This window comes from Cyprinodon tularosa, unplaced genomic scaffold (genome assembly GCF_016077235.1).
Source record: "Cyprinodon tularosa strain WSP-4 unplaced genomic scaffold, ASM1607723v1 ctg1129, whole genome shotgun sequence".
NCBI classification, from domain to species: domain Eukaryota; kingdom Metazoa; phylum Chordata; class Actinopteri; order Cyprinodontiformes; family Cyprinodontidae; genus Cyprinodon; species Cyprinodon tularosa.
This window is the reverse complement of record NW_024037925.1, coordinates 76,366-102,694: the sequence shown is the minus strand read 5'-3', so window position 1 is coordinate 102,694 and position 26,329 is coordinate 76,366. Positions and strand designations below refer to the sequence as shown.

Here is a 26,329-nt window from a genome sequence, read left to right as displayed (position 1 = left end):
GTAATTTGAGAAGCTACTTCAAAACTTTGAACTCAGTGACACGTGTGTGTTTGTGTCCCACAACCTCTTCTTAAACACAAAGGGGCAGATTCCCAGCACACATAGCAACACGCTCTGATTGGCTGAGGAGGTGTTATGGTTCCAGCTGAGGAGAACCCCTCTTCTGTTTCCAACTCCGCTTTGATAAACTACCGCAGCCTGAAGCAGACTTTAAAAAACAAAACACACACACCCAACCCAGACTGACACACCACACTGACCCCACTTCCACCCCCATTATTGAAGGAAAAAAACTGAGCTGTAATTTGTAAACCAAGCAATTTTCACACTACGACTCATATGTTGGACATCTGCTCATCTGTGGTTGAAATGGTGGGAAAAAAAAACAAAGACAGAAATGATTTTCTTAATGACAGAGCACTACATTTATTGGAAAAAGCCAATTGTTTATCACTAAACTGCAGGATTAATCTTGAGTAATAATTTTTCCAAGTCAACAACTTAATTAAAACAAAGAACTCTGACCACTTTCAGTTTGCGTGCACATCAGTCAACATTAATCCAATGATTTAGTTTCTTAAACCTTGTTAAAGCTGATCTGCAGTTTTTTTTTTCTGTATGTAACAACCAGAAAACATCAACACAGTAAACAGTTAATTCGCTTTGCTTTCAACATTTTATTTTATTGTTCTATTCAGAAAGATTGTCCTTTTTGCCAGGTTTGCCTTATCAAATAGATTGTTACTCTTAATGGAGAGTTTCCTGGTTATAAAAGGTTAATTAATAATAACAAGAGCCTTAAAATATGCTCTGACGTCCAAATCTCATTTTTCAAAGTTCATTCAAAGAACATAAATTATTTTCTCTGCTAGCTGTAATCAGATATTTAACTTTTTTTTGTATTTAATAACAAGAAATATTAAAGTTGGTGAACTTTGTTGATATCTAACTCATATGCAGCTAGAAACCACTACAGACAGAGATGAGCCATTTTCATTTATCATGCAGCAGCTGCGGAAAGAAAAATTCCCTTCCAGCACAGATGTCTCTTGTTTTTGCTGTTTCACGGTAAAACTGCTGCCTTAGTCTTAAAGAAATGTCAGTTTTACTAATGAAGAAATTATTCACAGTTTTTGTTTTATCTGCCTCCCTTTAATAAAAAAAAAAAAAAAAAAAAAAAAAACAGGGACATTTTGTAACATGGTTTAGGGATTAAGCTTCATTGATGCTGTATTAAACTCAGACTTTGAAAATGCTCCCCAACTGTATGATTTCAATATGATGTGATGAAAGCAACAGTAATAATGGCAGTTTGTCAGAGTTAGGTAACTATTTTTCTGAGAGCAACAGAATTGCAGGATTTCAGACGTCAGGCAATAATGTAAAGTTAGCTAAAAAAGGTAAAAAAAAAACAAAACAACAAAAACTTCTGTGATCTAATGATGAAGAAAATGAATTAACTAATGAACTAGTCACTGAAATGAAGCGGTCTAGGTTGAAGCACCGTTCATGTTTTGAAAATCTGGCTGAGAAATTAGATCCAGTATCCTCTCCTCATCCTCAACAACCATAGCAACTGGTCCTTGAGTGGGGTACTTCAATCCCTGATTATTCACAAGAGTTTCTCAGAGCAGTGCAAAACCAGCAACATTATCTTCAAACATCTCTATGCAATCGACTTGTCTTTTTCGACCTGTTTCATACACATTTCTGCCCCCTCCTCCCTAAAAAAAAAAAAGTAAAACAAACCTAACTCATCCTCTTTATTCAGGTTAAAACTAATGTTGGTTATGTAACAGAAACTGGAGTGGAGCGAGTAACAGAGAACACGACAAGATGAGTCAAGTCATTATTCAAGAAAAAACCCGTAAACCTTAGTGCTGAAACTTTAAATAGCTCCCATCCTCCTATTTGTCAATAAGTAGTAGAGAACCTATTCCTGATGCAGCAAAGCACTTTACTCCAACATGTTCAAAGCTTCAGTGAGCTGAGTGCTGCTGACTGTGGGACAGTGGGGCAGTAGGACAACCCCTCCCTGTAATCAGAGCCACCCTCTCCAGCAGGAACGCACACGCCTCTGACCTCTCCACCGCGGCAGCTGCCAACTTCTTGCAGGGGGAGTCGGACCTGAGCAACCTGAGCAGCAGCGGCTCTAAATGCTGCATGAAAAGCGTGTCAGATTCAAGACGGACCAAATGCAGTAAGACAGCGACAAACAAACCGGATCCTATACTTGGAAACGTTTTTTTTTTTTTTAACAGTAGGACTGTAGTAAATAAATATGCAATGATGCTAATCATCTCTACTAACATTTTATCATAACTAAGCATGCACGGAGAAATATGCTGGTGGTTGAAAACAAATTAATTTTAACCTAAAAAAAAGAAAAGCTACTTCCTATTGATCATCATAGGAGCGCTAATAACTCCCGTAGCTAGCTGTAAGGTGCGAGAGTTGTTGCCAGGTATAGCGGACTCAAGCCTTTTCTGTATCAGAGAGGTTTTTAAGAATAAAAGAACAAAAAGGAAAAGAATCTGGCAGAGAGGAAACCATCGTCTGCATAGGCCAACCGGCTGCTCATTCAGTGCCACCGCATTCAGAGCGGCGTGAGCAGACAACAGGAAGCTGAACATATTACACCAACATGTCTATAACACCTTTAACTAGACAGTTTTGTCACCACACACATTCTATTGCATAAATCTGTTTTCTTGTAATAATCTAACAGAAAATAAACCATTATCTGGAAATACCTTGCAGGTTACGTTTTTAGGTTTGGAAAAATGTTTATGAGTTATTTTCAATCTTGATAAGAATGTTTTTGTTTTATGAGTTTTTCCTTTTAAACACAGACCTGTAGGGTTTTACTGTATTTAAAAGGAATTTTACCCTGCAGATGGGTTGTATCTATTATAGTATTATTCTTATGGTTTTCTGTCCTTTCCTCTCAGACTACACAGGCACATTAGGTCATAGAGAGTTGTAGCATGTGCTGCATTTCTAAACCTTTTTTTTTTTATTTATAATCAGCCATGCTTCTGCCATTCGCTTCTATCGGATTCCTCTATTTTCAGGAAGGCCATTAAGCTTTTCTTATTGCTTATTCCTAACACTTTACCAAAGGTTTTCCTTCCAAGTTTAGCTTAGTTCTGCATTAATTTTCTGTCCATATTATGCATTACTTCAACCTTTAAACACTTTCATCAAGCTTCTTATGTAGCACTAAGCTGCTTATTCAATACCACATTCTTCCACATTTTAGTTATTATCCTTAAAATAAACCTTTATTTCTACGACCAGATAAGATTCAAGTTTTTCTTGCCAATTTATTTTTCTGATTCTACTAATTTCATACATTTCAGGCTATATTTTCAACATTGGCTTAAATCTGCTCTCTTTCTAGACAGGCATTAAGCTTTTCTGTTTGCTGCTAACTCATAATATGCCCGACATGTTTCTGCTGTTGGCTTCAGCTTTTCAACAAAGAAATTTAAAATTTTCTTCTATTTCATATCATTTCAGATTCGGTTTCTGCCATTTTCACCTTACAGGTTAGCGTCGACATTCTCATAGCTGTTTCGCCGGAACAGCAATTTTTCTTGTTTCATTAGTTTTCCGGGTTTTACTGCATTTAAATTTTTGTTTTTTGAAAGAAACACATGATTTAACCTTAATGCTTCACGCAGGTTTTAAGAAAAATCCTAATTTTCATGGCTTCAATAACTTGTGATTAAAGATGTATTTACACCAAAAGCAGGAAAAAGGGCATTTTGTTGTTTTGTGCATAGTTCTTAAACAGAGATAGTTTAAAACCAGTTTGGGTTTACTAGAACTTTTCAATCATAACCAACCAATCAGTGCATCTCTTTTCATGGAGATGAGGAACTAGAGAGTTTAACAGGACTACCTGCCAGGCTTGGAGCTGAGGGTAATAAATCAGTCATCTGATTCACTGTTTGGACGGTTTGTTGGTCCAAAAGGAATAAAATGAGACAATGGTGAGAAGGAAAAGGGATAACGGTAAAGAGTGTGAAATTATCTTAACCCCACACTGCTGTTAATAGGCAATGTGCTTAACGCCTCCACAATGTGCCCCTCTCCGTTAGCTTAGACTGGAATACTGTGTTGGTGATTAATTACCAACAATTGTTTTTTATCAGAGATCAGCAGCTCCACTGGATCCTTTTTTTCACCTGAACCTTTATTAACAGTAATAATTCCATCTATGAATTCAAATCATCTTTCAGGCATCTTTTAGTCCCAAACATCAACACTATCAATATGGAGCAGCGGCAGAGCGGAGAGATTTGTTTGAGCCTGATTAAAAGCTGCTTGCATAACAGCTTAAGTACTGAAAGATGTGTGGAGTCTGGTAAAAGACCTTCAAACCTGAAAGAAATCAACCTTTTCAATAGTCGATCTGTCATGTATGTGTTAAAATTAACACTGTGAAGGAAATCGCTAAAGCCTGGCACATATTCCCATTTACTGTTCATATAAAATCCTGTTTAAAAATAGAAAATAAAACTAGATTTTACACAGAACTTTTAATGCATCTGAAAATTATATCAAACTAGCTCTTAAATAGAAGTCCTCTGTAGGGTTAGAGTAAGCCTAGAATAAGCCATACAAAAGGAGGAAAACAGCTTCTAACCTGTAGAAAGATGCCAGCCGATACCAGAGAGGCTGAGTTTTTCTGTTTCATCTATTATAAGCATCTTCTTTTGTGGAACATGCCGGATTTAGAAATGTCAGAATACTTTAGAAATCTCAAGGCAAAAGTAGGGGACTACTGTCCCCACAGAGAATACACACAAACTGTTATTTATACTTAAAATGCACCATTAAACACTAACATAAGATATTAAAAACTGTCTTCTTTGTTTTGCTTCACAATAATCTGCTCCTTTCACGCACAGAGGACTATATGGAATAAATGATCACAGAATCACAGTTTGTTCAGGGAATCACATCAGAGGTCTGATTTCATCTCCAATAAAAAGTCAGCCTAGTGGGATAAAGGTTGAATAAATTAAACACTTAACTTTTTAGATATTTTTGTTTTGGATATGAAAATGTATCCCATCTGAGCCTTATGTCTGTGTTGTTGTTATATGGATAGTATCTGTGATGGAGGTGTGAAGTGCTGAGCTGTAACAGCAGCTGAGGTCTGGTTAATGTGACACAGAAGAGATGCAAAATGAAGGGAGGTAACGGAGGTGGAAACTGTAAAACAACATCAGTGACACTAGGAAATTCTCAATTGTTCCTTTGTGGAAAGCTTGCACAGAAAAACAACAGCTAAGCAGTCATCTTTGTACGTAAACATTACTGAAAACACAACTTAGCTGAGCTCTTGATAACTCAGTGACAAAACACAAGAAACGATGCTTACAAACCAACAATTTAAAATATCTGCAACAAGCATGAGTGCCAGAGCGCACTCAGATCAAACTGTACTAGGCCTGCTGAATTTACAGCTTAACGGAGGTCTAGTTATGTCACATCAGAGATTAAAAGTACGAGTGGGAGGATGGATATAGCACAGATGATACCTGGAATTGATTATTTGTGGAGATGTAGGACCTGTGTATGGATGCCTAGCTTGTTCCCCATCTGTACTCTTAAAGCTTCAAGAAAAAGATTAAAGATCATAAATTTCCCCTTCTCTGGATTTTTTTTTACTTTAATAATCAAAGTATAGCAGATAGCGTTTAAAAGAAGCAAAATCCGGATAAAAATGGAACCAAAAAACTGAAATGCAGACATTATCCCCACCATGAAAAATCACCATGAGCAGATGACTCTTCCTGTTCCTGCAGGGCTCGCTGCTGGTTGGGTGGGACAGCCACCGGGGTGGGAGGATGCAAAAAGCTTTTACATCACTCGGTGCACCTTTGGCAGAAGAAATATGACCCAGCAGTCCTGGACCAAGTCCGGGCTGTACTATTTCTGTGTCCGTCGCAGTGAGCTGTAATAAATAGCTGCAGCACCGCATGCATCCACCAGCTTTTCTGTCCTTAGCTTTACTGGCCTTTAATAAAAAGCTTCAGCATAACTGGACCAAGATGAATCAGTGCCAAACCACATTCAGCAGGAAAAGGCTAAGTCTGACCTATCACAGTAGGATTGATTTAGCCAGATTACTTGCAGGAATGGTAGTGTCCATTCAGCTATTGTTTTCATTGCAAGAGGCAGCTCTGATTCTGGCTTTGCATTCAGCACATAAATACATACTCAGTAAAGCCAGCTTAGCAAATGACAGAGCTGCTTTTAAACTAACGTCTATACAGAGATGCACCGATGTTCATCGACCTGAATTGTATGGAGGAGCAAAACAAAGGGGAACAACTGTTGTGGCAGCCTTCTGTGGTGGTTAAAAAGAGGCAAACACAATGGTAAGAGACTGGACAGGTGGACAAGAGCTAAAAAAAAAAAAAAAAGGACCCAATCTGCTCCGAGTTGAACAACACCTTCCAAAGCATTTATGTCCTTGGAACATTTTAAAGGAGAAGCCCGGTCACATCCAAAACACAAACTTCTGAAAGTACTTTAAATATGAAATTATTACATACTGTTCAATATATGATAAGTGTTTTTAATAAGGAGTAATTTCATATGAATGTGCTTTACTGGAGACATCCATGTTTGACAAAGGACACTACTGCCACCTGCCCATTGGTGACGTTACAGTGCGGTATCGGCTGTTGATCAAGTCCCAGTGCTGTATCTGGTGTTTGTCACAACGCACTATTATCCACAATTGCGACCACCAGTGCACTATGCATAGCAAAGAGTAACGGATGTTATTCACATTAAAAAACAACAAACCCATCCGTGAAGGATCATGAATCACAAAGGTGAAATAAACACTTTTTTTCACTTCTACTCGCTGTATTCCAACATCCAACTACCATGCACCTGGGCATTGTTAGTTTAACTATAGCTCTGGTGAATTTCAATGGTGAAGTCCTCTGGAAATCTTTAATAATTGTTGCCTAACTGCACCATGATTTCACTGCCGGAAGATGTCAGGAGTGAGGTGTTACTATATTTGTGCAAAAATGGCCACAATACTCAAAAAACAAGAGTCCAAACGAACAGGGCTGAAGTTGGCCTGCGGTTGCTATTCTATCATAAGTCGAGTTTAAAAATTGTAGCAACTACTTTGTTATAGTAGCAACTCCCTAGTAGTACCCTTGAAATATCCGAGTTGACGGATGTAATACAGAGCTGACATAAGTTAATAGAATAATAAAAAGAGGAGTTTGCGTGCCAAAACGGAAGCTACAATCACACACCAACTTCTTCATCTTATGTTTTGAAAACGTACATCTGCTCATAAAAACAATAAAGCTCGTTACGAACAAGCTCAACAATAAATTGATCGCCATTCCAGTCTGAACCATCAACGGACAAATTACTGATGCTAATACAGAAACTCCAACATACCATTACAGACATCGTCCATTTCTCTTCAGCTTCTGTTGTTGACCTGATGCTTCGTCTGATGAAATTCAGCCATTTTCCATCTGCTGTATTAGAAGATCTACTGTAAAGTTGCTTTTTCTCCTGAGCCGACTGCCCATAGTGAAACCACTGGTGACTCACCAGTTCCCTCTGAAGAACCAGCTAAGCAGCAGTGCCAGATGCTAACCGGAGTTTCTGCTCTGGGACCTCTTGTTGGGTGGAAACAGGTGCAACCCGTTCGCAAACACGTTCGGGATCAGGAACGAGCAGCATTGGTGGAAATTATTAGAATCGTATTGGAAATGAAAAAGTTGTATTCGAACAACCTAAGTTAAAGTGATAGTGAAACATCTTTGAGTCGTTTTAACATATCATTCTAATGAAACAGAGATGTTTTGGTCCCAATGCTAACCGTAAACAGCCCCAGTGAGAAACTGTGGCTCACATGTTTCCTCTAGATTAATATGACATCATGTAAGTTTTTACAAAAAAATATCTTTAAAATAGCCATTTATGACAAAAACACCATTTGATGAGCAGACTGACACCTCAGTAGTTAGAAGCCCATGCCTCTATAAGCCTGTAGCCCATTCTCTTTAATTTACTTCGGTTCTGAAGTTCCGCGATGTGACGTCAAGTAGATCGATGTTAAATATATCCAACCTAGGAAACAATCAAAGTGTTATATTCTAGATGGATTTTATGGATGCTCGGTAGCGACCGGCATCAAGCTCAATTCACACGCCAATGAAAATTCCAAGTAAGGTGGAAAAAAAGAAAAACAACAAAAAACAAAACCTTGTCAATAACAAGCACGACCTACAAGGACAAGCAGAAGAGTGATGCACTTCTGTGTTTTGGCCACAAGTGGCAGTATCATTAGAAAACTCCATAAAGCCACTTTAACATCCCCAAACACCTGCTTCTTCAGCCAACCCACTCCTCCTCCTCCATTTGGTGCTCCTCATCTTCATCACCTCCTCTGATTCCTAAAACTTCAATGAGCAAACTGAAAACGTTTAATGTTTTTTATAGCTGTTTAGGCTGGACAGAGCTAGTGCTACAGGATCTAGCATATGTCATTTACCCAGCATAATCAACATTGCGACTTCCATGTGACCATATTTTATTTCAATTTATTGAAACTAAAATATTTACAGTATTGTTACCGTATTGTGTTTACACTGAAAATAAGCATTTCTCAAATAGTATATTGTTACTAATAATTAATGGATTTCTGTAAAGCAGGGTTAATTATGCATCAAGCACTGATTCTGGGGGCTGAGTGCAAATGCATGCAACATATTTTTTATTTTTGTCAGTCTTAGGGATGTGAATACTTTTGCTAGGCACAGCATCAACATGTCAGTAAGAGTATAAATATTAGATTCAATGTTTGAGACATACAACTCTCTGTTGGGGACGCCAGAAGCCAGACTTCATAACAGGAAGCACTGCTTAGCGAATAATGTTAAAGAAGCAGAAAGAGACAGCGTTTCTCTGATGTGACTGATGATAAGATCACTTCAATATTTAAGTTAAAGCAAGACAAGAAAGAAAAAACGGAAAGAAAAGTCATGACTGAGAGCAAAAAGGATGATGAACCACATCCCAAATCCTCAGCTGTTATTGCTACATTTCCCAGCATCTGACGATCTTGTGGGTGAAAGGCCAGAGCTGAGTGTAAACAGCGTATTTTATGTTTGAAATGTTCCAAAGTGGTTTTAAATCGTGCTGCATGTGGGGACAGCGCTCAAAAATATCTCTTTGTTGATAGAAGTGGATCCAAATTTAGACTCACTTTAGCTTTAAAAGTTCAAAACAAAACACGGGGCATGTTTTCTTCCAGTAGTGTGAAACACGTCCAGCTGTTCTTCATGAGACCTGTAAAAGCTCCCAGTTGATCCACATGGTTCAAATGTAAAGCGCGTATAGGGGCCAACAACAATCTGTTGCACACTTGCTGTGTGCCAGACTTACTTTCTCCTCTCACACACTCTGCCCTGACTCATAACTATACTCACAGAAAAACAAGGGGATCAGATGAGTCTGGTTAGACCCGCGCACAACATAAGTGCCATTTTTACTCCCTTTACGAAAAAAAAAATGGTTTGCCAGATGATCTAAAGAGATGCTTCATTAACTTAAAGGAAAACACCACTATGTGCCGTCTTGTAAGATGTAAGACTTTAAGGTCCAGACAAAGATTACTACTGTTTTTAAAATATTACACCGAATTATTTGGTTGATTACAGGAAAGTTACATAAGTGTTCTTATAAAGATCATTGAGATAAAAAAAAAAAAAACAGAGTGGCCTTGCTGATCTATTATAGGACAGTTTATTTAGGTCACCACCAGAAGAGTGCATATTTATTCTTCAAGCAGAAGAGCGATACTAAAAAAAAAGGAGAAATTCAGCACAAATCTGTATCTGAGCCTGTAAATTTGACCATGCATTTTTGTTTTATTGCGTTTCCTAGAGGAAGTGAAATAAAAAAAGTTGACAGAGTACTCTATTGATGACCTTATCACTCACACACCTCCCCCTAAAGACTTTCCACATCCAGCTGATCAAGAGTTTAGTGTTTTCTAGCTTTTACAAGCAGGGTTGACATGTCCGGACTTATCCTACTCTCTGTCTGAATTAACACAGCTAAGCAGTCCCAGCGCTAGAACCCTTAACCCTGCTGCTTTGTGCCCACCTGGACCTTCCAGGCTGCTGAAATAAGAAAACCCTCTCATCCCTGCAGCTTTTCTGTTTCGGAGCAAAAGAGACGACAGAGAGATGATCTGAGCTATAGGAAATCTCTTCATCAGCAACAGTGGAATAGCACAATATGTTCAAAGTAACAATAGGACCACAGTGACTCCTTGACAGACAAGCAGTCATTAATGTGAAGCAGCAAAACAGGTTTAAAACTGGTTCAAACTATTTGCAGCTGTCAGTAAACCAGATATTAAAGCTTTAGAGGTAACAAAAATATTATTGTTATCATTAAGAAAAAAACAATCATATCTGCAGTTTAAAAGATTGGTAGCATGTTGCATTAGCAGATTAGCCCAAAAGCGTGGTTAGCCATACGAAATGTAAACCTTAGTCCAGTATGTTTAATTACTGAGAAAGTTTCAATGGATAAAATAGCTGTACTCCATTCAGCCTTCCTGTTGAGTAATTTATTCAGCTCAGGTCGACCCTCCCTTTCACTAATTGAATAAAAAAAATCCTTGAGGCGCTATGGGTTGACCTCCTGTGGCAGACATCTTTCATTTTACACCATGAAAAGCCAAAATACAACCTGTACAAATAGGAAGTTACTAAGAAAGTCCTAAAAGTGTTTTTTTTTCTGCAGTTACAACTTTTACACTGAAGAGCGTGCAGTTTCAGGATGACCTAATAACATACTATTGTTCAAGCTAAAGAAAAAAAAAAAATCACTGGATTTTGGTCAGCTGACGAGGTGTCTGTGAATCACCAGTTCCCAGTCTTCCCGCTAGTTCAAAGTAGCAACGCGCACATGACCTGTGCACGAATAGTACGGTTGTTTTTGATGTAGCTTTGCATTGTTACATTGCTAAGCTATAATTAAACCACACTGTTCCCTCTGTGCCCTCAACCTTGACCAGTCATATCTCACAGCTTGTCTGGGTCAGTGTTTCCATATAAAGGATCCAATAAGGCTGGAGTTGAAAAAAAAAAAAAGCCATGGGTTCAAATCCAGAGGCCACCAGGGAGCATATGATTACAGTGTGTTTTGGAGTCTTTATTATCAGCAAAGGAAGAGCTTGCTCAGGCCAGTCAGCAACCTAGCAGCAGTTTCATAACATATGTAAACACAGAGTCCATGGCTGATTGACTGCAGTTCATCTTATCATGACCACACAACTCTTGCCCCACACTGCTTCTTGGTATAGTGCAACACTGGCGTGGACTTACCTAAGTGGCAATAAAATGGTTTAGCTTTTTTTTCATAAGCCTATTGTGATTTTAGCACTAAGATCCCATTGCATAGCCCTGCTCTGGCATAATTAGTGCAATTACAGTGAAAAAAAACAAGGCTGTATCTCCTTCCTGGTAAAATCTTGTGCAAACAGAGCAAGCTATAAACAGGTTGAAGAGCCTAAGGCATCAAGAGCAGAAGTCTTCAACGTTTTCCAGGCCAAGGACCCTCAAACTGATGGCGAGATGGAGCGGAGACCCCCTAATTATACATATTGTATGAAATTGTGTTATATCAAACTGGTCCTATAGTTATTCTATTACAGATGGAGTAATGTAATGAATGTCATTTCTCCCTTGGATTATTAAAATGTTTCTGATTCCTGGTTGATGGGACGGGTGTTGTGAATGAAACGGTGCCCAGCTTGAAAGAGCTGCTGTGTGTTGCCGAATGTGTGCCTTGATGACTGAAAGACATCTTCTGCCTCCATTTATCTGTTTACTACAGTGTGTTTGATTCATGTTAATGAGTATTTAAAGATATTTAAATTAGTGGAAAAAATTGCAAGGGGGAATATGAAAAAAAAAACTTTCACAACCCCCATGCAGTACCTCAGTGGAGCCCCTAGGGATCGAGGACCCCCTGCTGAAGACCTTTGCCTTAAACTGTTGTTCTAAACCTCCCATATTTGCTCGTGAATTTATGTTGGGCTGAAAAACATTTTTAAAAACTTACTTTTTAGGTAACTACTATTATGGTATCAGGGATAAACCGACATCTGGACAATAATTATATATTACAGTACTGGGATATGTTGGGTTATAATAAAAAACTTCTACAGCGTCCCATGCCGATTTATAATAATAAAAATGAGGGCTGTAATAGAAATTTAAAGCAGCATTATTTCTTCCAGGCTTGAGAAGAGTTTTAGGGATGGAAAACAGACACAAATCATCGTTCTCTTTCCAGATGGATCAATGATTGTTCTAATGAACCAAAACTTTCGCAGCTCCCATGCAGTACCTCTTTGGACCCCCTTATTGAAGACCTTCGATCATGAGCATTTACCAGCAGCCCTGTGCAGATATACTGTGAACCAGGAGCTTACTGGGAGGATCAGTGTTGTGTGTCAGGATAGCAGCTAGAAGGTTATAAGGTTGGTGAATGGGAGGGGGGAGAAATAGGCAAAGCAAACAGCTGACACTGGAGTTAAAGTAGAGCAAACCACCTCCTCACCTACTTAGATCAGGCTTTGTTAATTCATGTGACCAGCCTGACCTGCTGTTACATAATCCCTCTCTAGATAGGGTCCAATCACTCTTGCAAAAATAATAAAATGGTAATACTGTTAACATACCTCTCTCGGGCTTCATGTTGTCCAGTGTCATCTGGTTGACTTCAGGGTCTCCTTGCTGTGTCACACGCCTGACAGTAACACCAAGGTGCTGAGAAACCCCCCCACCCTCCAAAACCCCTCTTTAAAAAAGGACCTACTGTTAACTTTAGACGGTATCAGCTGTGAAGTCTGCGTGTCGTTGCCAACAGCCCCCCCCTATCCAACAACAAAGCCTCGCTTTGTTAGCATGCTCCTGTACGCTTCCATCGAGTCGCACTCTATTGTCCAACTCACACAAAGACAGCTGATACTCGGAGCCTTTGGCTAAACCAGCTGTCACGCTGCTTGCTAGCGAGTAACCAATCAGTTAACTAGTAGCCTAACTAGCAAGCTGGCTCCTCTCTCAGCTGCTCTCGGGTTCCGCCACCTGAATCATAGTTAAGTCGGGATTCATTTCGCAGTGTCTCCCTCCCCCCCCCCCCCCCCCTCCACCTCCTCTCCAGCTTGTGTAACCGCCGCTACAGAGGTTTGCTATCTCAGCAGAGCTGCTAGCACAACAAACTCGGCTAACTAACCTTGTTTTTTCCCCCAACTAACCGTTTCTTTAACGCAGCTTTACCGTCCAAACATCTCAGCTCCGACAGCGTAGCTCAGCCCAGCTACCAACGCTCCTTGTTTGGGTTTCTCTCCCCCATTCGGAGGGTAGTAGAGGGGGGAGGCAGGACTATGTACAGATTTTAGCCTTTCATTACGGTCACTAAATACTAACAAATGAATTTAGTCCACTTTTCAGGTCGAGCCTTTGCCATTTACTTCTTGCTAAAAACGCCACCAGCGCTGACTTCCTTTTTGGTCTTCATTAAAACTTTTGCAGAGCGACAACAAACAAGCAGACTCCGGCGGGCGCACACCGAGGGGCTCTGGGTTTAACCGGCGCGAGCTGGGTCACCAGACTCCTGCGCGCGCTCGAGCGAGCGAGACAACGATCTGATAAAATTCAGGCGAAAGGCGGATTAAAGGAACAGCGAGTCCTGCTAGTCGTGATGCTACTGTCTGCCTCCGCCACCTCACATCCCTCCCTGCTGCTTGTCAAAACAGATCAGCGCAGCTTCAGTCACGTGTCCCAACAACAGCCCCGCTCGTCACTTCCCTCCGGGGCCCAGCCAGAACTGGCTGCCATGGCAACCGCCAACTTGGAGCTGGTATCAAAACTTCTCCGGGAAGAACCCACAGCGTTTGATGGGATTAATTAAACACCTTTATATATATATATATATATATATATATATATATATATATATATATATATATATATATATATATATATATATATATATATATATATATATATATATATATATATATATATATATATATATATATATATATATATATATATATATATATATGTGACGTCAGAGATAATTGGAGTGTCTCATTATAGAAACAGATGGGATGCCCCCCTGTGTGCTGATAGGTTGGTCCAATTCAGCGCGCGTTCATGTGTTCACGTGAAGGTTCATATTTTTCAGACGTGAACATTTTGTTCTGGCTTTTCAAAGGCTTAGGTGTCTAAGATGCCCATATATCTTAGTCCAAGCTGTTAATGCCAGCCCTGCCCCATCTGACCCAGAGATCCTACTGTAGATTTTAGAATGGTTAACAATTTAAAACAACCCCTGGCCAGAGGCGTAGCCAGAACATTTTAATAAGAGTGGCAATGCAATAACCAATGCAGGCTGAGGGGGGGCCTAAAGCGAATAGGCGCCAGAACCTCAGGGTCAATATATATTGTTCCAACAGGAACAACCACAAACATCCATGCTTTTTAGATTAAAGGTGTAGAGGACAAAATTTCTGTGGCAAACATCTTCTCCATTGTCCTTACTTACCTACTTTTACCAAAAATTAGTTTGCATAAAATGTATATTTATAAGTACTAATATCTACATTAAATGGATGTTTAAGTTATTATTAAAGTAGTTATTTATCTATCATTTCACTGAAGACTCCTAGATGACTTGCAGAGACATAATTTTCTCTTTACCTGATATGAAACAAAAATCTAGTTCTGAATAGAGCATGAATTCTGTATATATCAACTTTAATGTTAGTATTTTGATGTGCATAAACACAGCATTTTAGTTGTCAAGTAGTAGTTAATATATGATAAATTAAAATGTTTAATAATTTTGAACATTCCCCTTTGAGAGTATTATGGTAAGGGTGGCAACAGGGGTGGCCAGTGATTGGCTGAGGGTTGCCACGGCCCCCCCCTGGCCCCCCATCTAGCTCCGCCCCTGCTCCTTGCATAATTAGATGGAAGGGACAATTTAAAGTTAAGCTTCTTGTCAGATAGTCTCATCAGCACATCTTATTTTGTCTGTGCTTGTGTTTAATTATTTACATTCGGATTAGGGCTGAGACAATGAATCAGTTAATCGTGATTCATTGATTATTGACATAATTGTCAATTAGTGTAACAATCAATTAATCGTTAACTGGAGTATTGAAACTCTAAAACATGCCTTTAGTTGACAGAGCGACCCACTTAGAGCAGCAATTATACGAAAATTGTAAAAAAAAAATATATATATATATTTATATGTAAACATTTTGCACTTAAGATAAAAAAATGTTCCCGTCTGTCAGTATGCTCTATCCAGAACTCCTCCACTGGAAAAGTTTTAATTTCAGCTGGTTTAATTTAGAAAAATGGTCTTCTTTAAAGAAGCTTTGGCTGTCTGATTATTAATCAATGAATCGAAAAAATAATCGACAGATTAATCGATTTGCAAAATAATCATTAGTTGCAGGCCTAAGCACAATACATCTTTAATTTAAGGTCAAAGGTATTAAAACATTTTTCTGATTTTGGGGGTTCTAATGTAAATTCATAAGCAGTTAATGTCTTACCTGTGGTAGATAACTCTTTTAGGGATAGTATTTTCTATAAACAGAACAAGGAACAATGTTAAGTAGGAACATCTTAAACTAACAGCAGTTTAAAAAAAAAATCATTGTTGCTTTTGAGAACAAGGGTTTATGGATCATTTCATCTTTTTTAAATGTGTTTACAGATTTAACTGATTTTCTGTGAAATGCTAAATGCTCCTTGAACTCCCCAGAGGCTTCAAACATCTTATGCTCTGTGCCAGCTATTGAGACTAACCATACAAACCGCCACTAAATAGCTGAATTGTCACTTTATGGATACTGATTTCAGCAAAAAAAGTAAGCTTTAATAGAAAATTAGAGATGAACCAACAATAGGCAAGAGTTGGAAATTGGACACTATTCCCTCTCTGAAAACCTTCTGTTTGTAAATGCATGTCTAATTTCAGTAAATGCATTAAAACTAAGAACTCCACTGTTTCAGTCAAAAGCATACCAAATAACAGCATTTTTCTTTTTGATCAACTTTTTAGGAGTTAATTTAAAATTTGGTAAGGTTTAGGGTTTATACACCCTAAAGCACAGATGATTATGATGTTTTTAATCCCTCAACCTTCTGTTGAATTTAAACCCATCTGTCAAAGAACCAGAAGTACCTTGTTTCTATTCATTTCATATAACCCTTGAAAAAAAAAACTATATTGCCATATTTGGGAGTCCTTAAAACATAATATCAGTGCATCTTTCCCTAAGGTCCCAATTCGGACTAATGCCTTGAATTAGTGTGTTTTCACTCAACATGCAGGTTATAGAGAAATTTTAGAAGAACTGCAAATGGGCAGAAAAAAAATCTTTTTAATTCAGTCCCTACTTTGCTTAAATCGTTCAGAACAAACGCTAGGGACACAAAAAAGGCAAGAGTATCTGCTTTTACAAATATATACAGCTCACATTAAAGTATGAACTGCATCACAACTTTAAAATGAAAAAAGTCCTATTTTATTTTGCTTCTATGGTTAACTTTTAGTGAGCAAGTGAGCAAATTGTTTTGCAAATTGCCTTACAAGTGTGCTGTTGCTCCAGCAAAATAGCAAAAAAAAAGAAAACATGAATGTGGGTCATAAAGTCCAGAACAGTGCAAACACCTACCAGCTCAGTGTGGACTGTTATCTGATCAGAGGGCAAAGTTTAAGAAAGACGTGTAGGGTTGAAACTAAATATTGATTGCAAGAGGTTATGCAAACATTCATGCATCTACATTGCTAACCAGCTCTAAGCAACAGCCGTAACTGAGCAATAGATAACACCATGTCTTTCTGCTTAGCATCTTACCGTGACAATCTGTTGTGTAACACTTAAAATTAACTGACTGAGTCTGTTTAATGGACCATTGCTGTAATAAAGTAAGGAGATTTTCTTTGGTAATGATAAAAAACAAATCAAGCGTCTTATGCAACATTTAAAGCAAGAGTCTCATCTGACCAGAGGGGCGTCACTTAGACTTAGACCAACTTTATTGTCTTTTTGTATACACACAGTATTTACAAAATTAAATTTCGATGAATACAGTTTTCCAACTGTGAATGGGAAGCTTACAGCAGTTAAATTAACATTTACATTAATAAAGTGCAGCAGTGATCAGAAGAATATGATGCAAATGCAGTAGAAACATTTAGTTGAGTTCTGTTTAAAGGGATTTGAAAACTTCACCATGTAGTGCAGATATGATGTTTACAAGTATGATGCAGTCTCGATTTGTGACTTGATTAAAGTTTCAATGGTTCGGGCTTGCAGGTAGGGCAGTGGTTAGTGCGCACGACCCATGTATGGAGACCTTAGTTTCAACTGTCTTATGGCAGTGGGGAAAAGCTGTTGAAGACCACCCTAAACACACATCCCTAAGACGGAACATGGTAATGGCAGCATCATACCGGGGGAATGTTTTCCTTGAGAAACAAAAGGGATACCGGTGAATTTTTTATTTTTTACTGAAATAAATGGAAGTATATACAGGAGAATGCAGAAAAAAATACACAACCTCAGACAAAAAACCTAAGCACTGATCAGTTTTAAATAATTAAACCATGTTTCCCAGTGGCCCAGTCGAAGCTCAGCTTTAAATCCAGAGGAGATTACGTGGCATGGAAATTGCTGTTCACAGATACTGTCCGTCCGGTATGACAGGGGTTGAGCTGTTTTAAAGATCAAGTAACCTTTACATGTGCCGGTTGCTTTCATCAAAGTTAAAGGTAGTTCTACTAAACATTGCCTCAGGGGGATTACACAACACACTTTACTGATTTTCTTTTGAAATAATGGAAAACTGTTTATTCAGAATAATGCACCAGATTTACCTGGTTATCAGCATAAATCCTGATTAAAATGCTTTGAATTTAGCTTTGTGGTTACAGTGTAGCAACATGTGCAAGGCACTGCATGAAGTAGTTTCTTATTACCCTTAAGCCGATTTGCTTGAACCAGACTGTGTGAAAATTGCCACTTCAAAAAGGGACTGTTTGCATCTTAAATTAGGTGCTGAGACTAGAACAGTGTTAATGTTTAAAATCATGAAAAAGTCCTTCTGGATTTGGTTAAAGATTAAAGGTTTGCAACATGTTCCAATTGGTTTCATTACATTTAAAAAGATGCAATAATTACATATCCACTGATATTGACTCAGGTAGGTTTATGGAAACTATAAGCAAATAGCTGATTTAAATGTATTTTGGAAAAAACAAAAAAACTTAACAGGCATGCCCAAAGTTGGTCCTCGAGAGCCGCTGTACTGCAGGTTTTACAGGTTTCCTTGCTTTCGCACAGCTGATTCTGATGTTTGCAGTTCAGTTAAAGCCTGTTAATCAGCTCTCAATGTAAATCAGCTGTGCTGGAGCAGGTAAACCTCTAAAACCTGCTGGACTGCCCTGGAAGACCAACTTTAGGCATGCCTGTCCTTAAGTAACAGCTAAAGTTTTTTTTGTGCTTTATCCAAAATACATTTAAATCAGCTGAATGCTTATAGTTTCCAAAACCTACCTGAATCATTATCAGTGGATACATAATTATTGCATGGAGGACCAACTTTGGGCATGCCTGTTTTAGGAAAACCTAATACTTTTGCATGGGAAACTCGATGTTATAGCTCTACCTAGTGACAGAACAGAAGCATTAAAACATCATAGACGTTTAAGGAAGAAAGGTCGTTGTTCTGAACTTCCTTTATGCAGGCTGTATAGCTTAACAAAGCTTAGCTTCAATAACTTTACTTTACTCAATTTTTCATTATGTTTATTTACTTTTGTATGTATAAATATCCCATGAAAAAATACAACAACAAAAGAAAAAAACAACTAATGCAACTATAACTAAATATTATACAAAAAGATTAATATTATTTTAGATCTCCATATTGGCACTTACTTCTGGATCATCATTTGCTAGGAAATTAAGTATTCTAAGAGAATAATTCAGTCTTTTCAGACTCCTAGATGCTTTCCATATTTTATAAGATAGTCAAAGCCTCCATTGAACTTTGAGGCTTGAAGTTAATTACTATATTTAATAACTCAGCAGTATTAAAAGAGGTCATTTAACTTTAAGATCGCAAGATTCTCAATCTTACATGAAATATTATCCAAAAGATGAAGACCAATTCAAAGTAAAGGATCCATAGGAAACCAAAGGATGGATCAGTCAGCAATCTCATTCCAAGAGCCTTTATGCAAGACTATTCAGACCCCTTTAAACTCTTCTGCATTTTGTCACATTATCACCATATAATGGGCTGCTCAGTGGAGCAGTAAGTAACACTGCTGCCATACAGCAAGAAGGTTCTGGGTTTGATTTCTGGCCTGGGTCTTTCTGCATGGAGTTTTCATTTTCTCTCTGAGAATGTGTGGGTTCTCTCCGGGTACTCCAGCTTCCTCCCACAGTCCTAAAACATGACTGTTAGGTTCATTGTTTTTTCTAAATTCTCCTTAAGTGTGATTATGTGCATGAATGGATGTCTGTCTCTGTGTTGGACTGTGATGGACTGGCGAACTGGGGTTGGACCCCGCCTCTTGCCCCTAGAGGTAGGCACCAGCACTCCTTGTGACCCTGCTTGGGGTAAGCGTGATGCCATGAAACATCAATGTATTTTAGTTGGATTTACTAATACTAATAATTATGAAGTTAATGGAAAATTATACAGGAGTCTCTTTTTTTCTTAATTTTAAAAAATAAAAATCCAACTTATGATGCAATCACAGTTGCAAGTCTTTGGGGAACGACTTGTAGAGATAGATATCTTATCCCATTTGTCTTTGCAAAATAGCTCATACTTAGTGGTGGTGAAGATTCTCAGTCATCTAGGTCATAGTCATTCCAAAAAAGTAAAAAAAAAATCTATAGGACTTTGTTTCCAAGTTTGAAGATGTTTCGCTTCCCATCCGGGAAGCTTTTTCAATTCAAAATATCAGGAATAGCGTCAAGTTTGAGGCTTTATACAGTAGCCCAACAAAGCCTTCTTTTTGTTTAGAAAACATGCAAATAGAAACGAACGAACGGGTCCACCCCTTTGGAACGGGGGTCATTTGGCTTCTTTTGTTAACCTGCAATGCTCCATACCTGTCTATGTGTCTGAAAGGGGGGTAGTTAAAGGAAACTTTTCACCTGGATGAATAGACAAGGTCTTTTTTTAGGGATTGCTCATACTTAGTCATATTGAACAGAAAGGATCTGGGAACATCAGATTCTCAATTGATTATTGGCCTGAACTTTGACTGGGTACTTCTAACACACTTTAATCACACCATTGTGTTGATTGTTTGGGGTCATTGTTCCTCTGGAAGGCGAACCTCTGCAATGAAAAACCCCGCCTCACCAAGTCTTTTCCCTGTATTTGATTGTGTCTGTCTAATAATGGTGTTTTTGTTAAAAACCATTCTAGAAAGGCTGGATTTGTGCCGCACATGGCTTATTGTTGTCCTGAGGATCTGCAGCAGTTACCTCTACTTTTCTTATCTGATGTACAGCTTTATTGTTTCAACTACTATCTAAACAATAAAAAAAAAACAAGTGACACAAAAAATAACATTAATAAACGAGTCAAAGCCCCAGACGTTGGAAATACCAACAGTTTATTTTCTACCTTTTGTGACTACAGAAATGTCGAAACATTTGAACACTGAAAAAAGCTGGATGACATCATCACTTGCTTCTCAATTTTCTTTCTTCTTTTTTTTTCTTTTCAAAATTATTTTGCTTAGCAATCACAACAGATGATATTGCACGGCACTGAGAAAGCAGTAGCAAAACTCTGGGAAACAGCGATGACAAATCAAGTCATGATATATGGAGTTATAATCTGAGGGTATCACCGACCGTATTGCCTCTCTGGCACACGTGCACACTCACACTCGCACCATTCAGGGACGAAAAAAAAAGGAAAGAAATCACTGTGAGTCTAGAGGCATGGAGAGGAGGTGAACCAAAAAGAGATCAGGGGACGAGCAGATCGATAGGATTTTATTTGGAAATGCGTATGAGTAGATATGAGCTGTGACCATAATAAGATCCTTTATGGATACAAGAACAAATATGCTTGTTTGTCAAAACCCTTCAAGCATCTTTGTATATGAATAGCTTGAGGACACCCCTCTGTGGGTGAGAAACTAGTTCCCCAGCGTAAAGAGATCCAGATGATTGTCTTAGGCGCTGCAGTATTGTTATGAGACTTGTAGTCAAGCTACCCATCATATGGGAACTCCATTGGGACAAAATAAATAAGATATAAAGTAAATAAAAAAATAGGTCCACATTGCATCAAATGGTTTCAAAATAGATACACTCCTTCTTGGGTATAACTGAACTGCTTGTACTTTTCTGATGCAACATCTTCCATCTTGTGATGAAACGACTGCAGAACCTGATTTCATCTCTTCTGACATTCAGTGCTTTTAGAATCTGTATTGATGATGAAGTGAGGAAGCACCATGAGTGGGATCCTCTGCTCTGAGATGCAGGAGTCAGCTACACACACATGCAAGCGCTTCAGAAACAGACTGACTATATGCAGGAGTTAAAAGAGGGGGGGAGGATAAAATAAGATGCATGGATCCAAGCAGACACCCAAACTTGCACATCTCTGCAAATCTACAGTGTCTGCCTTAACACACACTCACACGGAAATCCCTTTGGTTAGGTTCTTTGCAGTTTATTAGACTTTGCTCATAGTCATTACACCAGTTTGTACCAAAGGAACAGATACTTGGTGGAGCGAGGCGGCGAGCCACAGCAAATAAAAACAGACCCAGCTCTGTGGCATTGCCCCCTGGCAGACCGGCTGCCCCACCCTGCGCTCCACCTCACCCCGTGGACAAGACAGCAAAGTGAGCAGGGCTTGCAGCCCTGGTTTCAAAATGCTTTCAGATTGTACGCTTAACAGGAGATTCCCCACATGGTAGAGTAAGCTTGCCTACACAGCCCTACGCCTTCTACATTCTATACCCGTGCGAATGGCGAAGAATAACTCAACAGATCTACCTCACAAATGCCAGTGCTTTTTCCACCCCCCGCCCCCTTATACATATTTTTTTGTCCAATTTTTGGTCTGGTTTAAAAATCTTTGGATGTGCAGTATTACCCATAAAGTAACTGTTTTTTTTTTCAGTTTTTTTTTTTTTTTTTCCAAAAAAATTTCAAAAGAAATGTAAAACGTAGACCCATTCACACTGCTACCCAACAAAGTAGGCCCTATTTAACTTGGTCGGCACTGGAAAAAGGACTGTCCGGAGTTTTGGCAGTGTTCAAAACACACATTGAAATGTCAACTATGATGTGGTAAAAAAACAACAACAAAAAACCACAGAAAAACAAAAAAAAACTACTCCTCCTTAAGATCTAAACATAGGAAATAAAACTGTAACATAACATATTGACTGTCTTTTTGGTTTCATTTGTTTCCCCTCCCCCAAAAAACCCTACTATGTACAAATCTAGAGCTTCTAAAAATGCATAAATTAAAGAACCCATACAAAAACGCAATTAAATTAAAATCACAACACAGTAGTAGGTAGAAGAGAAAGTAGGAACACAACATCACAGCAGTTGGTTTTACCCTGTAAAAGCAATCATCTACATCATAATATTGGCATAACCCCCAAATGTCTGATAAAAAATACACTTCTCCCTCCTCCATCCTTTAAGTTTCTCATCAACCCTGAAACTTTGTCCTCTTTGTTTTGAAACAGAGCACTTTTGCCAAAAGAAAACAACAAATAACAGCCTGAAAATAGATTATCAGCTTTTTGAAGAATCAATATCAAATACCACACAGTTGAAGTTCTACCTTACTCACAGATAAGACGTCTTGATGCAGAACTCAAAGGAATTATCACTATGAGGTATTCAGAGACACTGGTAAAAGACATGCACGGCCAGAGTGCTGGACCTTCCTACACACAGCAGAGAGAGAAGGGAGAAAGGTAGGGATAGAGGAGGGGGGCGGGACAGAGGGAGGCGAGAAACTAAGACCTTTGGTTTGATCTGTAGAAGTGGACAACAGAAAAGCCTTTGGTATGTTTTCATTGCATGGTTGTGCCGGTGAAAGCACCACGGTGTGAATCACAAAACAAAAAATAAGAGGAAGAAAAAAAAGAAGAAAGGAGAAAAAAAATCCTTGTCTCTTCAGTTGTGGCCCTTCTACAGGCTGAGGTATTCACAGAGTCAGAAGTGAGAGGTCAACAGCGGTTAAACACTTTGGTTCAAGCAAGGCACTCATCCTGGGAGATTTTTTTTGTTGTTTGTTTGCTTTGTTAGAGTTCTAGAAAGATTGCAACATATCTGCTTCTACTTTCAGGAACATGTCTGCCTATAGTTGAATCAGTGATTCTGCCCATGGCTATGTCAGGCCGTCTGCCTGCGGTCATGTGAAGATGTCTGACTTATTGGTTGGATCAATATATGCAAAACTAAAAAGGCAGGGGCCAGTCGAAAGAAAAGAAAGTGTCATAGGGAACCTACTGTACTGTGAAAAACTAGATGTCTTCTTACTGCAGTTTATGCTTTTTACACCTAAATGTTTTAGAAGATCTCATCTTTTTTAGATTAAAAAATAGAATCCATGTAAATATTAAACGCAGTTTTCAAATACTGATTTCTTTAAGGAAAAGAAATGTTATACAAATCATCCAGGCTTTTGGGAAAATATACCCCATGCAACCAAAGCATACTTTGGTTTAGTTCCACTAACTTTAACCCCGGATGGACGACTACAGGAAGTGTAGAAATCAAGAAATATAGTAAAAAGATCTCTAAATGAATTGTAGATAAACTATATAAAAGAGCAAAACTCCTGAGCCTTTCTGAAAGAAACAGCTTCTTACAAACTAACTCACCTCTATCAGTAAGGAAAGGGTAACTAAACGACTTCTATTGATTTGACCTTCCAGTTAAACACAGTGAGAACCATCATCCTCAACAATGGGGGGGTGATTGGCCAACAGAAAAATGACTACAGCCTGCATTAACCAATCATGCAAGAGGTCAAACCAAAACACAGAACTACAGCTAAAACACTGCAGCTCACAAACTCATTCTTATTCACCAATAAGAACGAGAAGAGAAATTGGCACCTGATCAACATGCAAGGCTAAAAATGACCAAAAAGAGCACAGATACCCTTCTCACCATTCAGATAAAAAAAAAAAACTTTCTGTGATCCCTATTACTTTTGGTTAAATATTCACTGTCCTTTTACATCTGGTGTGCAACTAAACAGCATTTCACAATAGATCCACCAGTTAAACCAAGACAGCAGGATGTTGATCCAAATCAGACCAGTAGGACAACATCAAAGATAAACAAAAAAAACAAACAAATCAAGACTTTTAGATTGGCCTATTGTCTAGGCCTTAATATTCAATTGATTCTACAGCATATGCAGGCACTTTATGATCTGAAAGCCCCCAGAGCTACTGAATTAGAAATAATCCTGCAGAAAAGAAAAGGTAAAAAATGTTCCATCCTGTAAATGACAATCTAAGTGTTTAAAGAAGACAGAAAAAAATATACATTTTCCTTCCATATATGTATTTAGGATAACCAGTTATGTAAAGGGGTAGTTCTTTATCACATAGGATCAGACTGGTTTGAAAGCATTCCTCCATTAATAAACACCATTTGAAAACTGCATTTTGTATTTATCCACTTCTTTATATTTGATTCTGAATTACTTTGATGATATGAAACTTTTGTAAATGATGAATCAAAAACAGAAGAATTTAGAAAGGGGGCAAATACTTTTTTTCACAGCACAGTGGTTTAAATCCAAATTCTATTTGAAAACGAATTCATAGATCAAGCTAGAAATGTAGCTTCATGCATTTCATTTACACATTAACTGGCCTCAAATAAAAAAAATGAGTATGCATGGATTCATTTTTGCTCAAAAAAAGATCATGCTACTACAAATCTTCTCTGCAGGCACCTTCATGGACGGTCGTGTGCATCTACGGCTGGAACAGCATGTCTGCCTTTTACCTGCATCAGCAGGGCTATCTATGGAGCTGTAATCGGAGCAAATATTAAGCAGGAGTATGCAGAAAAAGAGGATGCATGGGCTGATTGCAGGTTGGAGGTTCTGGAAAAGGGAGAAGGACAGGCCAGGAGCAAAAACACAGGGGAAAATAAAAAGGGGGGAGAGGTCACATACATTACACTGCTTTGAACACCACTCACAGAGGCCGTGCAATTAGAAAAAATCTTTGGTTATCTTTGGTATCATCAAAAGTGATAGAAATCACATATGGAACTTGAGTGAGGTAGCATCTTTGGTTCACACTAGGAAAAAAAAAACAAACAAAACATCAGTAGATCTTAACATTTTTTTGTCTCTTGTCATATTTTTGGTTTTTCTCTAAGAGGTGAAGGAGAAGCCGCTTCTGCTTTCCTCTCCTTTGGATTTGTGTTGTGATGAATGTGGCTCTGCTAACCCCAGTCAAGAGGAGGAGCTCAGCTTAGCACATTTAATGCTGTGCCAACCCAAGCCAGGCCCATGTAGTGCTTTCCTCCGAGTGCTCAGATGCATCACCTCCCAGGAGAAGGGAGGAAGGGTAAGGATGTGTGTGTGTGTGTTTGAGTTGGAGGGGGGGGGGGGGCAGACTTGGCAGGAAGCTTCTGTAAAGAGGCGGCGGTACGCTTCTTTGTATTCAGGTGAGAAGGTGACATTGCTTTGTAAGCGCCTGAAAGTGATTCGATCATTGATATCATCTTCTCTGCTGTACATCTTTGATGAGGAGATCAAATCAAATTCACGTGAAGCATGTGGGGATGATGGAGTGACACTCAGTGCTGATTATGAAGGTGGTGACACAGTTTGTCCTTAAAAAAACATCAGAGGCTATCTGTCACACACAGAGCCACCAGTTTGTGCTTTCACGTCTAGACAGAAAACACACTATTGAATGCATAAACTAGAGCTGCTGATTTATCTCACAATGTTTTTACACATTAGTGCTTTGGCTGGCTGAGGAACTGAAATAGGATGGTAGCAAGGCAATTATATTCAAGGTTTGGCTATGGGTAGATTTATAGTTAAAAGGTTTTTTATTTTGTCATAATACGGAATAATATTCTTTTGTTTTGGGGTACAGGGGTGAATAGGTTTCTCAGAGAGCACAGTAGCACAAAAATGTAAAAAATATGTGTTGT

The 26,329-nt window shown here is 38.6% G+C and overlaps 1 protein-coding gene across 2 annotated transcripts in view; it reads right to left on the bottom strand.

Moving 5' to 3' along the window:
• The window catches only part of fam214a (family with sequence similarity 214 member A), a 47,095-nt gene extending 22,434 nt beyond the window's left edge, over window positions 1-24,661 (bottom strand). The window contains exon 1 of one of the 2 annotated variants that reach the window (XM_038301866.1): window positions 22,977-24,661. In XM_038301866.1, coding sequence (XP_038157794.1) covers window positions 22,977-23,049 — 73 coding nt within the window. In that variant the 5' untranslated portion in view covers window positions 23,050-24,661. Of the gene's footprint in view, window positions 1-12,766; window positions 13,859-22,976 lie in introns of those variants that run through there. The other variant, XM_038301873.1, reaches the window with a different exon arrangement.
• Between the last annotated feature and the right edge of the window lie 1,668 nt (window positions 24,662-26,329).